The 15,819-nt window shown below is 37.5% G+C and overlaps 1 protein-coding gene and 1 long non-coding RNA gene across 2 annotated transcripts in view; one reads left to right on the plus strand and one right to left on the minus strand.

Annotated features, from left to right (window-relative positions):
* LOC134793860 (uncharacterized) overlaps positions 1–15,819 on the minus strand; it is a 355,027-nt gene that overhangs the window by 315,021 nt on the left and 24,187 nt on the right. The gene's annotated exons all lie outside the window — the stretch shown is intronic.
* Positions 1–15,819, plus strand: part of LOC134793852 (lachesin-like) — a 108,284-nt gene that overhangs the window by 78,777 nt on the left and 13,688 nt on the right. Inside the window, exons 6-7 of the mRNA XM_063765571.1 lie at positions 3,714–3,842; positions 9,011–9,185. Coding sequence (XP_063621641.1) covers positions 3,714–3,842; positions 9,011–9,185 — 304 coding nt within the window. The remainder of the gene's footprint in view (positions 1–3,713; positions 3,843–9,010; positions 9,186–15,819) is intronic.

Genomic DNA, 15,819 nt, shown 5'->3' on the forward strand with positions numbered 1-15,819 from the left:
CAAATCGACATGAGTACGTGAACGAATTTAGCCGAACACGTAATTAAAACATTTTCGTTGAGTGTCCTTTGCAAATAATCATACCAGATGGGGTTGACAGGGGAGCGGGGCACACAATTAGGAACGAGTGCCCTCCATACCGCACGTTAATTTCCCAGTACAAGGGAATCACTCTTTAAATTTAAACCCATTTTGCCTTTGAGCCTCTCCTAGTAATTATCCTTAACGGATTTTTCTTGTAAGGTTTAAGGGTGTTGAAGTCTCACATCAGATTTTTGTTAATGGAAATTAATTAGGTGAGGATTTTACCGTATTGTTAGATTGATGAGGATGCTTTTAGGGTTTTGTGAGTGTGAAACGCTCTCGGTTTTTGAAAAGGTGAATATAATTGAGGCGGAAGAGGGTGAGGTTTACAACTCAAAAACACAAATTACTCTTTATTCAATTATGAAACTTAATCTGACAGTGAGGGTTTTGATGCCTTTAGAGACTCATTAAGGTGTTCTAGACTTCTAGAGTTAGGTAAATTTTTTTCTTAAAATATTTGCCTTTCAATGCAGAATTAGTGGGTTCACATCCTAGCTCGAATCATTAAGTTTTTCAGAACTGAATATGATATCATATTTACCACTAGCTTTTTGGTGAACGATAAAATCGTGAGGAAACCAACCCGCATTGGGCCAGCGTGCCCTAAGCCCTCTCGTGCATGAGAAAAGACATGTGCCCAGCAGTGAGACGTATATAGGCTGCATTGTTATTGTTGTGGTAATATTTGCTTTTGAATTCAATTGCTATTTCCTGATTGTTAAATACCTATTCAAAATTTTATAAAATGGCTTTTTAGAAAAGAAACTTCCATCGTTATGAAATAGAAATAGTGAAAAGTTTTGAACAAGCCGATCCATCAGAGGCGTTTCGGACGTGAGCGAATAACAAGAATAATGCGGTAACTATTGAATCGCGAGTTGCGGTTCCGGTGTGTTAGGTTTGAAGCATCGGCCGAGTTGGGAGCTAATGCACCAAGTCTTTTTCCATATTTTTTTGCGAACTTATTTGAAACACCGATTTCGTTACATTTGGATCTCTAAACACAGTGTACGCGAGGATAATTTTGAATCACCACGTTTCACCACGACAAAACTCACACAATTCTCTGTACATTTCCGAGTCTATAAGTATTTAAGGACAGTACGCAGCGCCAATTCAAATTTACTTACCTAGAAAAAAAAATACTAGAGTGCCCACTCCATACATCAGTTTTAGTACCAAAACGACTATTACTTTCGTAGTCGACTTCTAGCATCGAGTAGCGGAATTATCAGTACTGCTATGTACTTGACAATAGGTACATAGATGTTGCGCTTGCGACGACCTAGCAGTCTAATGCTCAACAATTTTCGGCTAGTAATTGTTTTTGTGTAGTTGTTTTCTGTAATTAGAGTAGTTAGGTGTTTGATATTATTATGTGTTATATGTTTTTTAAATGTTTTGTGTCAAGTAATAGAATAATTTTCTAGTTTTTGCTTTTTATGCGATTTAATTTGTTGGCGGATTTCTATGTTTGTGTAAAGTCAGTCACGATAGTTTAGCATATAAATTTTATTTTATGTACCGAGTACAGACGAGTACAAAAGTAAATTATGTATGTCCGTAATAGTTTAAGAGGGCGTATTGGAGGTTGCATATGTACTGGACTGGCACAATATACTGTAAACATATTACGTCTAAAGTAATGTCAATGTTTGAATATGTTTGAATATAAAATATATGGATTCTACCCAAAACTAGCGTTTACTATCAGCTCCACTTATTCTGCTGGAGACCAGGACCCTGGTTCTTCTAATACAATAAAGAGTATTTGTATTGTATTGTATTGTATACCGGATTAACCGGAACTTTATTTTCAACTCCTTATGCTTCTAATATTAGTTGTAAATTGTTGTTCAATACAATTTTCGTGAGTCGCGACACTTGAGACATGTAGTATTAAGTAGATGTCGACTACGTAAATAATAGTCGTTTTGGTACCAAAACTGATGTATGGAGTGAGCACTCTATGCTATATTTTTCTATGCCTAGGTGCCCTTTTGCCCTTTGTCTCGTCTTGGCGGGGGCACGGCCGTGCCTCCAGATATGATATAGGTACACATATGTTGTTGTCATATACATATGTTATTTATACATAATATGACATATTAATCATATTATATATGTCATTGTCATTATCACAGTGGTGAAAGGTGAAACTGGGCCATGAGGCCCATACCTATTCAAACTTACACAGTAAAAATTATGTCTCATTCGTAAGGGTGGAATCACATCTGTCAGCATCGAGCCGCATTTTATATATGAGAAATCGCTCGTTAGTATGAAGATGCGTACGCATCGGAAAGCAGAAAGCATGCGTACGCATCTTCATACTAATGAGCAATTTCTCATATATAAAATGCGGCTCGATGCTGACAGATGTGATTTCACCCTAATTGCACGGTATCATTTTGATGTCATAATGTAAGTTTGAATTAGCCTCGTAGACGTAACCCCCTGTTTCAGTATTATGTGTCTAATATACGTAATAGGTTTCCTCACATTGTAAACGTAAAATATTAAATGCAAATGTCGGAATAAAACTGAAATTAGAGACAGGACGAGCCAACCGCAGCTCGCGGGTGTCGGCGAAACGTGGCGTCGCGGTCGCGCTGTTTGCACGGATTAACATACACATTTATACGTCCGATGTAAATGTTGTGTATAATAATGGCGTAAATTCATAGACATTTATATATTTAAAACACCGCTAACAACCATATATAGTGACAAAGAAAAAACAGCGAAAATCGTTGATGATAGGACCTCGAAATATGAAACTTAAATTGTTATAGAGCCTTAGAGATTTTCAATCCTAATTTTTAACAAGCAGAAACGTCTGCGAACGATGCTATTAAGCTTAGAATAAATTTAAAAGTGGAAAAATTACTGTCCTGGGTGAGACTTGAACGCACGGCTTCTGGATTGATACTCCAGCGCTCTGCCATCTGAGCCACCAAGACCTCATCCATAGCCAGCAAATCTTTCCACCATATTATAGGTCAAGGGGACCATAGCGACATCTACCGCAAGAGTGTTACACTTCTTAAACGTATTTTCACGTTTTGTACGTTTAAACGTATTTTCAATCCGTCAATCATTTTATCAGTTAGATTGGCAAGGACAGCGCCCGCATCAAGGCCACATCAGTTACGACGTAACGGCCCGATTCGAACTTTAAGATACGTCAAATATTACATCTAGATGCGATATGGATTAGATATTGTCAGTGTCAAAAGTGACGTTTTTGTTGGAAGAAACATTTATATTATACCGAGACAAACAAAATCATTGATAAAATTATTCTAACCAAATTTTAGGGAAAACAAGCCATTGTTACAAAGGTTTATTAATTAGACTTAAATAATTTAAGTCTAGGCGGAATTACCGAATAATAGTATTATATTCCGCCTCCGGACACTAGCCAATAGGCGTAGGTGTGTTGTGATCAGATTTCTAAGCTAACTGCTTGTCTCATGTGTAGGTAGATAGAGTATAGTGTATCCAAATCGTTAACTACTTGTACTATATTTTCCACATGAAAGCCGCCCGGTTTTATGTACGTTTTTGACCCAGGTACAAGTTCCCCTCTAGAAAGATGATATGACAATAAAATTTTGTTACAGTGACAGTCTACGAAGGCGACACGCTTAGTCTCCAGCGCATCAGCCGCACAGAAATGGGCGCTTACCTCTGCATCGCGACCAATGCGGTCCCGCCCTCTGTGTCCAAGCGGATCATCGTAGATGTTGAATGTGAGTACAAAGCGCACCAGCCGCCGGAGATGGGCGCCTACCTCTGCATCGCGACTAATGCGGTCCCGCCCTCTATGTCCAAGCGGATCATCGTAGATGTTGAATGTGAGTACAAAGCGCACCAGCCGCCGGAGATGGGCGCCTACCTCTGCATCGCGACTAATGCGGTCCCGCCCTCTGTGTCAAAGCGGATCATCGTTGATGTTGAATGTGAGTACATGCGCATCAGCCGCACGGAAATAGGCGCCTACCGCTGCATTGCGACCTAGTCAAATAAAAACCTAGAGGCTTATTATGATTCTAATAACAAGTGAATTTGATCAGGATTGGTTATGGATTTGATCTGTCAGCGTCACAAGTGATATTTCTTGAGTAAATGGCATACCTACTCACGACCACGGCTGTACTTTAAATATCTTGTGAATATGACATGTATAGAATTTAGTAAATTATGTTACGTTGCATTTCTCTACTTAAAATATGATAAATATAAAATATTGTCTATATGATAATTTCAGGTGTGATTTTACATTGTTTCATACTTTTAGAGCGCAATTTTTCGGTTGTCCGGTTTTTAGTATTTGCACTTATTTTTTACTCTCAAAATTGAATCATTTTACACGAAAAACCGTCTTTGATAGATACGCTATCTTTTCTAATAATGATTTTTCCTTCATTCCACTTTGGTACATTAAATATGCAGTAAAATTTCTCCTTAGACCCATTTTCATTGTACTTTTGTGTCTGTGACAACGGTTAGGCAAATCAAATTTTTCGAACGTTTTCAAAGTTTCGAAGTTATAAATAGCAGTAAAGTGACAGCTTTCGTACCCAACAATATAAACTGCGTACCTGAACATAGAAAAATATAGTAAGACAAGAATGTTCACTCCATACATCAGTTTTGGTACCAAAAATACTATTATTTTCGTAGTCGACATCTAGCATCGAGTAGCGGAATTATCAGTACCGCTACTTGATACTAGATGTCTAGAGTGTCGCGAGTCACGAAAATTGGATTGAACAACAATTGACAACTAATAGTAAAGCAGATGGAGTTGATAATAGAGTTCCGGTTAATCCAGTTATAATATTAGCTAAAAATTGTTCAGCATTTGACTTTCCGGTCGGTGCTACATCTAGTATCAAGTAGCAGTACCTACTGATAATTCCGGTACTCGATGCTAGAGGTCGACTACGAAAATAATAGTCTTTTTGGTACCAAAACTGATGTCCGGAGTGAGCACTCTTGTAATTACTATATTTCTCTATGACGTCAATAATAAATAGCGCCACCAACAACATTTACCTTCATTTACATTATTACTATTTGCTGCTTTAAATCTGCTTTCATAACAATTAAAGATCTATGAAATTAGCCATTATTCTAAAATCACTCTAGTCTAGAACTAGAATACCAAATTGAATTACCCTTGTCACATTAAGACGCTATAGACACTGCCGATTGTGCCAGTCTTGGCTACGTGTCAAACGTTTTCATGCTAATTTGATGCAGGCTTGCGGAATACTGTAAGTGAATACAAGTCTGTGTAATGGAATAGGAATATGGTTTCAATATCATTTCCATATTATTCTATGAGTAGGAGTATTAGATTGATACTTAGCGCCGAAAACTTTATATTCTGTGTATGATATTGATAGGTACTTACATAAAATTATCACTATCCACATAAGTATTTTATTTTTAAACATTTTCACTAATCATCCTCGATTATATAATGGCACTGTTAGTATAAAATCGAAAAAAGAAAGCTTGCAGTAGAAATGTTAGAAAATCCTTATTCTCAACTGAACTTCCGTTCCATCCTCTTGAATTATTCTGCTGCTAATTGCAAAATGACAAAAAACCTTTACTATAACAACTTTGATTAAAAAAAGGTATTCTTTAAAGAGCATTTTGAATTTCTAATTAAAACGCAGCTGGCTAAATACGAGCAAGACGCGATAATTGAAAGATAATATTTTTTCACGGCGGAGTGGTTCCGAGATTGCGACGCTTCAGGAAAAACAACGTTCTTTTGTGCTCGTTCAATGAAGTGATAGCTATCTGGATATTGTGACGGCAACGTGACAGCTTGATGGAGGGCGCTGGGGTTAAAAATGGTGGATATCTGACATCAAAACGTCAATAAGACGCTTTATTATTGAACCTCGTCTAATCTCAAACGATACGTCAATCTCACTCCTTTATAAACACAAAACGAAAAGTCTAAGCTACAAAGTAGGTGTAGACGGTTACTTAATAGTCGGTATTTTAAGTGACAATCACATTTAATTCGCATATAAGAGCTCCTTGTCAGCATAAAATAAAATGCATATTATAATTTAAAGCATATAAAAATCCAAGTGGATATCCAGCTATAAACTTCGAGGTAATACGATGAAAACCGGTATAAAACTGAGACAAGACGCAGTAAAAAGCGAAATTATAAGTCGAGATAATGAAGTCATCTACACAGGGACAATAAAGAAAGAACTTTATAAATATTTTAAAACGGCACGGAATATTAAAGCACATCACGACGGAGTAATATTCCTGGGAATTGCCCCATAACGGCGGGCGTAAATTACGTCGAGAGTGCGCGTGTGCGTTATACACGAGGATCGGACGATTCGAGCTGATCGGTTCCGTACGTGTGTAACTGATTCATTATTATTCAGAGCCTATATATACACTTTTCTACATTTCTCGAATTTTGTTAACTTACTGTAGAAAATAGGCAGTAAAGGCCATATTCATAAATGTGTGTTTAGTTGTTGTTATTAATACATTTTGTCAAATGTACTTACACCCACACTGCATTCTGACTCCTTTCGTTTAAGCTTAGATTAAAATCACATAGTTTAGCTAGATCAAAACCCTCGTAAAGGATTGACAATGAAAAGGGTGGCGCTGCCCTTTTATGTGAACTATTAATACTATTATCGTAGGAGTAACCTGTAGGTAGATAATTGATACTCCCACACTATAAGAAAATGTTTAGTCGAAGTTCAATAGCTTCATTCTAGCATTACCGTAATTTATTGAATACCTATACTGATAACGAAAATAATATAAGTAGGTAATTATTAGGTATTTATGGAGGACTAAAATATTTTTTAATGTACTGAGATGATCTAGTTAGGTTAACTCGATCATTCAATTCATTAACTAATCAAGTAGTACATACAGTAACAAAGATCCTCCTAAACTTTAAATACCATAACCTAATTAACTAGTATGTATTATATTTATTTATAGTTATGTGCGCATTAAAAATAAAACTCTTTTCCCCCTCGAATTTAAACTGTCGTGAGTACGAATAATACTAACATTAAGTAAATTTTACCGTTTAACTCACGTAGTTTTAGTTACTAGCGCGACTTGTTTCGGAGAGCCTTGATCTCCATTTTCAAGGACTAAAGGGGCCCACTGATTAAAAGTTCCGAACAACTGACAGGCTGATACCGTCCGGTGGACTGTGGGCCTCTTAACAGTCCATGAGTAGCGGTCACGATAGCCGCACAGGGCGTACTTTTTATCCTCTCCTTTTTTCAATTCTCTTTTCAACTTAAGCAAACCGGTGGTTCTCACACGCGCGCCGGCCCCCACGCTCGAAGCGCGATCCATCATATTTCAGACTTTATAAATTGCTTCTCCAAGTTTTCAATGTTCCCGCCGTCTCTGCTGCGGCACTTTCGATGGATTGCTATTGGATCGTGATACTGCAGTTTACTTGGTTTTAACGTGATATATAGATTGTTGTAATTAGGCAGTTACATATGTTGCTGTACCGGTTTACATGTGTTTTAAATCCACTCAAAATTATGAGTTCAGTACCTAAGTATATCACCTTTAAAGGTCACGTTCGGAATAAGTCATTCCTGTTGCCAGGGAGGTTTTGGGATTATACTGAGCAACTTTTATTATGGGACCAACCATGAAAAGGCGAAAATAAAATTTACCCTCCCATAGAAAATGGACCTTCCAAAATGTATGAAACAGCCAAAATATTTTTCGCGATTTTAGGGTTGGTCCCGTCAGTATAATCACAAAACTTCCCTGGCAACGGGAATGCAGTTATTTTTAGCCACCCTGTCTATTAGGACTAGCTTATGCCCGCAACTTCGTCTGTGTGGATGATGATGATGATTAATAAAGACTATCCTGTGTCCTTCCCCGGGCCTTAAACTATCTCCATATACAATTTCAGTGGTATAAGCGTGAAGAGGACATAGTTACTTTCGCATTTATAATATTAGTAGGGATAGCATTGCATCAGTTAAACCAACGATGGTAAACGTGAATCTCAATGTAAGCTTAATATAACATTCTGGCAACATTAATTACTGTAAAAGTCAAAGATAAGTTGTAGAACGTGGCATTTGATGGTTTTAATTTTAGCTCAAAATCTTGTAACATTTCTATGATGAAACACACAAAAGTTACTCCCGTCTCATGTTCTCCAGAACAAGCTACTTTTGAGAACTTTGTAATAATAATAGACAATAAGCGGGCATTAATAAGTTTCATAACGTCTTTGAGAGCGTTTCCTTGTTGTTTATGCTTTGGATGATACAGGATCATCCGCACAGGATACTCTTAATCACATTTTAAATAACTTACCTTGCTCAGGATTTTATGTATAAGATTTTAAGACACCCATAACAGATTCTTAAATTTTAAATGCGTAATCTCTGTTTACCTTCGATGGTGGCATTTGGGTATCTTTATTTCTAATTTTTAACAAGCAGAAACGTCTGCGAATTTAAAATAAATTTAAAAGTGGAAAAATTACTGTCTTGTGTGGGACTTGAACTCACGGCTTCTGGCCTCTTTATTTCGACTGAAAAAGTAAGATGGAGATCAGTGAAATTAAAGTAACGAACATAAAGTTACTTTAATGTTGTAATAATTATTTTGATTTGATTCCTGTAACGATTTGACATTTTGAAATAATTTGACAGTTCATTATAACATTGAACTGATGATTATGGACACAGGAGGTGGTCAGAAACTCCTCTGTGATAAAAAAACGCAACTTAATTGTGTGTTGGGTTTGTTAGAATTGTCTCGATGAGTATTAGGTATGTAGTTGCCTGTTGAATGAAAAATAAAAACATATTTTCTAGAGTCATGGAGATTTATAATTTGTTTTCGCCCGCAGTTTCGCCCATGATCTGGGTGCCCAACCAGCTGGTGGGCGCGCCCGCGGGCACGGACGTGACCGTGGACTGCCACACCGAGGCGCACCCGCGCGCCATCTCTTACTGGGTCTACGACAACGTCATGGTGTTGCCTACTAAGAAGTACGCCATCAATACTGAGGAGAACTCTTACAGGTATGTGAAAATATAAATAGATATATTTTTTTAAGAGCAAACACAGAAGAGAAAAAATGTTGCAAAACAGAAAAATGTAGGAAGGAGAAACTGTCACGAAATGGTCTCATCTTGACATGATACTGGCGCCTGCCAGCGCTGAGCTTCCGATGTCTTTCACGTATCCAAAGTTCAAGTACCTATCAATGAATCAGTAATGTATTTCTTATGCTACCACCAGCGTTCCTGCTGCGGTATTGCGACGCAACATTATCGTCGACTGCGTCAGTAATGCTGTTGTAATCTGAATTCTAACGGTACATTAACTGGTTCGAATACTGCCTAAGGCCTTTGCGACTTTGCGCAGACTGCAGGGGCGTGGATGACTGCAGTTACTAATGTCGCACTGATTCCTCAATGCCAAGTAGAACATTTGTATAATAACCTAACAGACGTTAGGTTAGGATGCTAGGAGCATAGCATGGTGTTAAATTTGAACATTGACACGGAACGTCTGTGTACCATCGCCCACGCTGTTAACTGTCCATCGGCGGACCTTATTCCTTTTGTAATAAGGTCCACCGACGTTCAGTTAAGAGTTGCTGTTTGTACCTGATTTAATAAGAGTGGCATGGTTGCTTGCATTGACGATCTTGGTTGGAAATCGTCATAGTTAATGAACAAGCCAAATCACAGACAAATAAACTTTATAGTCCGGTGGCCGGCTGCATGAAACAAACCTCATCAAAAAATAGAATATACCTACCCTGTAGAGGTACCTGACATTTAGTAGCTTCCAACGCACTTGGTCGGCCTAGGCTTAACCTGGCAGATTTTGTACAAATGGCAAAAACGTTGGACAAAAATTCATCAAAAAAAACCTCATCGAAAAATAGAATGAAACTTGTATGGTAGGATACCTGACCTTGAGGACAGTAAAAAAAAATTGGTCGGCCTCACCTTAGCCTGGCAGTTTTTGCAGTCCGACCAGATTTATTGGGTCACGTGAGAGCTACAATTTACCTCATCGAAAAATAGAATGAAACAAACGGATTATAATAGCTAAAATAAGCCTGTTGACGTATGTCTTGGTCGGCCTCACCTTAACTTGGCAGTTTTTGCAGTCCGACCAAATTTATAAAAAAATCATCAAAAATTTTTTATCGAAAAATCGTATGAAACTGGTATGGTACGATGGCTGCCTTTGAGGACAGTAAAAAAAAGTGGTCGGCCAAATCCTGTGTTGGCAGGTTCCTGTGTCCGACCAATTTTGTGGTACCACGTGAGAGCTACATGTTGCTACATGCATGTTCCATGGATGACCGACGAGATATTGAATTATATGGCAAACTTTAATGACCTTTCCCATTTTAGGCAACAATACCCTGAAGACAGTAGTATATCAACCAGTATTCAATATTACTCAGACTTGATAAAACGAAAAGTTTTATTAGCCAGACAAGACTATACGGAAAAACGACTGAGAGAAAGCCGTAATCCACCCAAAGAAATATGGAATATTATTTCGGAGGAAACATCGGCATCACAGGGTAGAAGAGATATCGTTTTGAATAATAACACAAAACCAGTAAGCAAGAATGATCTACCTGAATACCTAAACACCCATTTCCTGAGTGTGAGCACTAAATTAAATATTGGGATACATGAGCCATTAGCGATGCAATATCTAACTGAATGCCTTCGGACCAGAGATGTGCCCACAGTCGAGTTACCTAGAGTTACCCCAGCCGATCTTGACCGTATCCTAAAGTCCCTCATGAAATGTCGAAACACTCTTGACATATATGACATATCCGTCAACATAATAATGTCCATCTGGCCGACACTTTCGAAGATACTGGTAACTTTGATAAACGAAATGTTTTCGACCGGTGTTTATCCCGATACGCTTAAATGCACAAGAGTTTGCCCCGTGTACAAAAACAAGGGCGAAAAAACATCGGTCGATAACTACAGACCTATATCGATAGTACCCAGTATCTCCAAAATTATCGAGTCAATTATATCACAGTGTTTAATAAACCACCTTGAAACAGACTTACTGACTGACAGACAGTTCGCCTATCGTAAAGGCATGTCCACCACCACAGCAGCCTTTAGTATGATCGATAACATATCATCGGCAATCGACGACAAGTACAAAGTAGCCGGCATATTTTGTGACTTGTCGAAAGCTTTCGATGTGATCAACCACGATCTTTTAATGAAAAAGTTGGCATGCTATGGACTGCAGGGAAGGGGATATGAGCTTTTAAAATCTTTCCTAGAAGACCGAACCCAGACGGTAGAGGTAATGACCGGTGGAAGAAGAATGCGGTCGGGGAGAGGCAGCGTGACAGTAGGGATTCCGCAGGGATCAGCATTAGGAAACACCCTTTTCCTTGCATTTATAAACGACCTACCATCCACCATAAAGGAAGGAGAAATCACTTTGTTTGCTGACGATACGACAGTAGTAGTTAAAGCACGCACGTATGATGAATTAAACCAAAAAATAAATATAATATGCGGTCAGCTGCAAACGTGGTTTTCGACAAACGGTTTGATACTCAACATGAACAAATCAACCGTAATGCTGTTCTCTGGCAGGTGCGTCTCGGGCGTGAACATTCAGTGTCCAATACCGATGAGTGACAAGTGTAGGTTCCTAGGTTTCACGCTAGACCCTACTTTAAATTGGAAACACCATGTGGACTCGTTGTGCGACAGGCTTGGTAGTGCAGTGTTCGCACTACGTAAACTAAAGCCGTTGATTTCCCGTGATGCGCTGAGGCAAGCATACTTCTCCCATTTCCACTCGCTTATGACTTATGGTGTTATTCTGTGGGGCAACTCAACTGATGCTGAGAGAGTGTTACGTATGCAAAAACGGGCGTTGCGGACAATGCTCGGTCTTAATCAGAGACAGTCCTGCAAAACCTTGTTTTCTGAACACCAAATAATGACACACTACTCTCAGTATCTTTTCGAGGTAATTATGTACACACGAAGAAACCTAGGACAGTATAAGCGAGTGGAAGTGATAGGTAAGTGCCTACGTAGTACGGGTAAACTCCGGACAGTGCCGCGTCGCACAGTACTGCAAGCAAAAAACGCACGAGTCATAGGGCCGACATACTATGAACACCTACCTGTCGACTTGAAAAAGGAGACTAATGAGGAAACGTTTAGACGCAGACTGAAGAGCCTTTTGTTGGAAAAGGAACTTTACTCCGTAAAAGAATATATACAGATAATTAAATAAATATTGAACATAGTTAGTTATATGTATATTAGATACTTGACATTGATGCGTACTATACAGTACTAGATCTATTTAATAATTGTTTTTATTATGTTATATTATTTTAGACTTAGTATTAATTTTAATTTTTTATTGACATCATTTTCTATGATTTGTACTTTCTAGTACTGAAACTGATTTAATTTTTCTATTGACATTGTTTTATTTTTATATTTTTTACTATTGTGACATTTAGACGTTTTTAATTTATTTCGGTTTGAATTCTTTTTGATTTGTTATGTACTAATTTTATTTTATTTTATGTTTTGATGTTCGGTTCTAATTCTTATTATTATTCTGAAAAACGATCATCATACGACAAGTAGTACAAGCTGAAATGTATGTATATTTTACCTGTATGAAAATTGTATATTGAGATAAATAAACTAAACTAAACTAAACTACAATTTTACCTCATCGAAAAATAGAATGAAACAAACGGATTATAATAGCTAAAATAAGCCTGTTGACGTATGTCTTGGTCGGCCTCACCTTAACCTGGCAGGTTTTGCAGTCCGACCAAATTTATAAAAAAATTATCACAATTTTTTTTATCGAAAAATCGTATGAAACTTGTATGGTACGATAGCTGCCTTTGAGGACAGTAAAAAAAAAAGTGGTCGGCCAAATCCTGTGTTGGCAGGTTCCTGTGTCCGACCAATTTTGTGGTACCACGTGAGAGCTACAATTTACCTCATCGAAAAATAGAATGTAACAAACGGATTATAATACCTAAAATAAACCTGTTGACGTATGGCTTGGTCGGCCTCACCTTAGCCAGGCAGTTTTTGCAGTCCGACCAAATTTGTGGTACCACGTGACAGTTTTTTTACTGTCCTCAAAGGCAGCTATCGTACCATACAAGTTTCATACGATTTTTCGATAAAAAAAATTTTGATAATTTTTTTATAAATTTGGTCGGACTGCAAAACCTGCCAGGTTAAGGTGAGGCCGACCAAGACATACGTCAACAGGCTTATTTTAGCTATTATAATCCGTTTGTTTCATTCTATTTTTCGATGAGGTAAATTGTAGCTCTCACGTGGTACCACAAAATTGGTCGGACACAGGAACCTGCCAACACAGGATTTGGCCAACCACTTTTTTTTTACTGTCCTCAAAGGCAGCTATCGTACCATACAAGTTTCATACGATTTTTCGATAAAAAAATTTTGATGTTTTTTTTATAAATTTGGTCGGACTGCAAAAACTGCCAGGTTAAGGTGAGGCCGACCAAGACATACGTCAACAGGCTTATTTTAGCTATTATAATCCGTTTGTTTTATTCTATTTTTCGATGAGGTAAAATTGTAGCTCTCACGTGGTACCACAAAATTGGTCGGACACAGGAACCTGCCAACACAGGATTTGGCCGACCACTTTTTTTTTACTGTCCTCAAAGGCAGCTATCGTACCATACAAGTTTCATACGATTTTTCGATAAAAAAATTTTGATGTTTTTTTTATAAATTTGGTCGGACTGCAAAAACTGCCAGGTTAAGGTGAGGCCGACCAAGACATACGTCAACAGGCTTATTTTAGCTATTATAATCCGTTTGTTTTATTCTATTTTTCGATGAGGTAAAATTGTAGCTCTCACGTGGTACCACAAAATTGGTCGGACACAGGAACCTGCCAACACAGGATTTGGCCGACCACTTTTTTTTTACTGTCCTCAAAGGCAGCCATCGTACCATACCAGTTTCATACGATTTTTCGATAAAAAATTTTTGATGATTTTTTTATAAATTTGGTCGGACTGCAAAAACTGCCAGGTTAAGGTGAGGCCGACCAAGACATACGTCAACAGGCTTATTTTAGCTATTATAATCCGTTTGTTTCATTCTATTTTTCGATGAGGTAAATTGTAGCTCTCACGTGACCCAATAAATCTGGTCGGACTGCAAAAACTGCCAGGCTAAGGTGAGGCCGACCAATTTTTTTTTACTGTCCTCAAGGTCAGGTATCCTACCATACAAGTTTCATTCTATTTTTCGATGAGGTTTTTTTTGGTGAATTTTTGTCCAACGTTTTTGCCATTTGTACAAAATCTGCCAGGTTAAGCCTAGGCCGACCAAGTGCGTTGGAAGCTACTAAATGTCAGGTACCTCTACAGGGTAGGTATATTCTATTTTTTGATGAGGTTTGTTTCATGCAGCCGGCCACCGGACTATTATGAAATAACCGCCTAAACTTTATGAGTTTTTGAGAAAGTTTTAAATAATTGTGAGGTTTATTTTCTCTTTAAACTTAAGTTTGATGTTTGGTTCTCTTTTTAAACTCATGTATAATTAAAACAAGATAAAAATAAGTACTTATTAATGTACCTTGAAATTTAATTAAGTATTTGGGTAGCTATATTTATTTTCTAGGTAAACATTGTAACGCTAAAATTCATTTGTTAAGTTTACCAAAAGACAAATCTAAGTCAACGTTTGCTCTTAGTAACAGCAAATTTCAAAATTGAACACTCAATTTTTATTTGGTTTTAAATCTATCAAAGACTGTAGATAAGAAACATTTTATAATTGTTGATGTATTAATTATTAATTTTGCTCGTATGTAAATTTAATGTTGACGTGTAAAAGTGCCCTTGTGGCCCATTTGCTGAATAAATGTTGAAGTTTGAAGGTTTGAAGTTTAATAAGCCGATCTCGAGTCTGGAATGGATTCTAAATAGTTCTAGTTCGATGGTGGAACTATTTGATGTCTGTGTAAATCTTAGGTCTATGTCAAGTAATAAAGACGAAGTAATAAAGCAATTCGTCTGTGGAATGCTCCCCTTTGCCTATGTCAGGCAAGCTCAGAGCAAACTTACGTTCAAAAACATTTGTTTTATACCTAATTTGTACCGTTTTTAGGGTTCCGTACCCAAAGGGTAAAAACGGGACCCTATTACTAAGACTCCGCTGTCCGTCTGTCTGTCTGCCTGTCACCAGGCTGTATCTCATGAACATTAATCATAACTCCATATTTCTGTTGCCGATATAAAAATAAATACATACTAAAAACATAATATAATAAATATTTAAGTGGGGCTCCCATATACAACAATCGTGATTTTATTTTTTTAGCCATGGTAAATCTGTGATAAAACATCGTAACCTAGTTAAGTTTGGGTTTATTACAATTGTCTCGATGAGTATTAGTTGCATGTACTTACGTATGTACACACTTTATTGTACATCAGACAGGTTAAATTACCATGAAACAAAATATATATAATGTACAAAGGCGAACTTATCCCTATAAGGGATCTCTTCCAGTCAACCTTTGAGCAATTGAGAGTAAATAAAATAAAATATTATAGACAAGCGAACACTATGTACAAAAAAGTAAACTATAGTTCAA

This window comes from Cydia splendana, chromosome 9 (assembly GCF_910591565.1).
Source record: "Cydia splendana chromosome 9, ilCydSple1.2, whole genome shotgun sequence".
Classification (NCBI taxonomy): Eukaryota; Metazoa; Arthropoda; class Insecta; order Lepidoptera; family Tortricidae; genus Cydia; species Cydia splendana.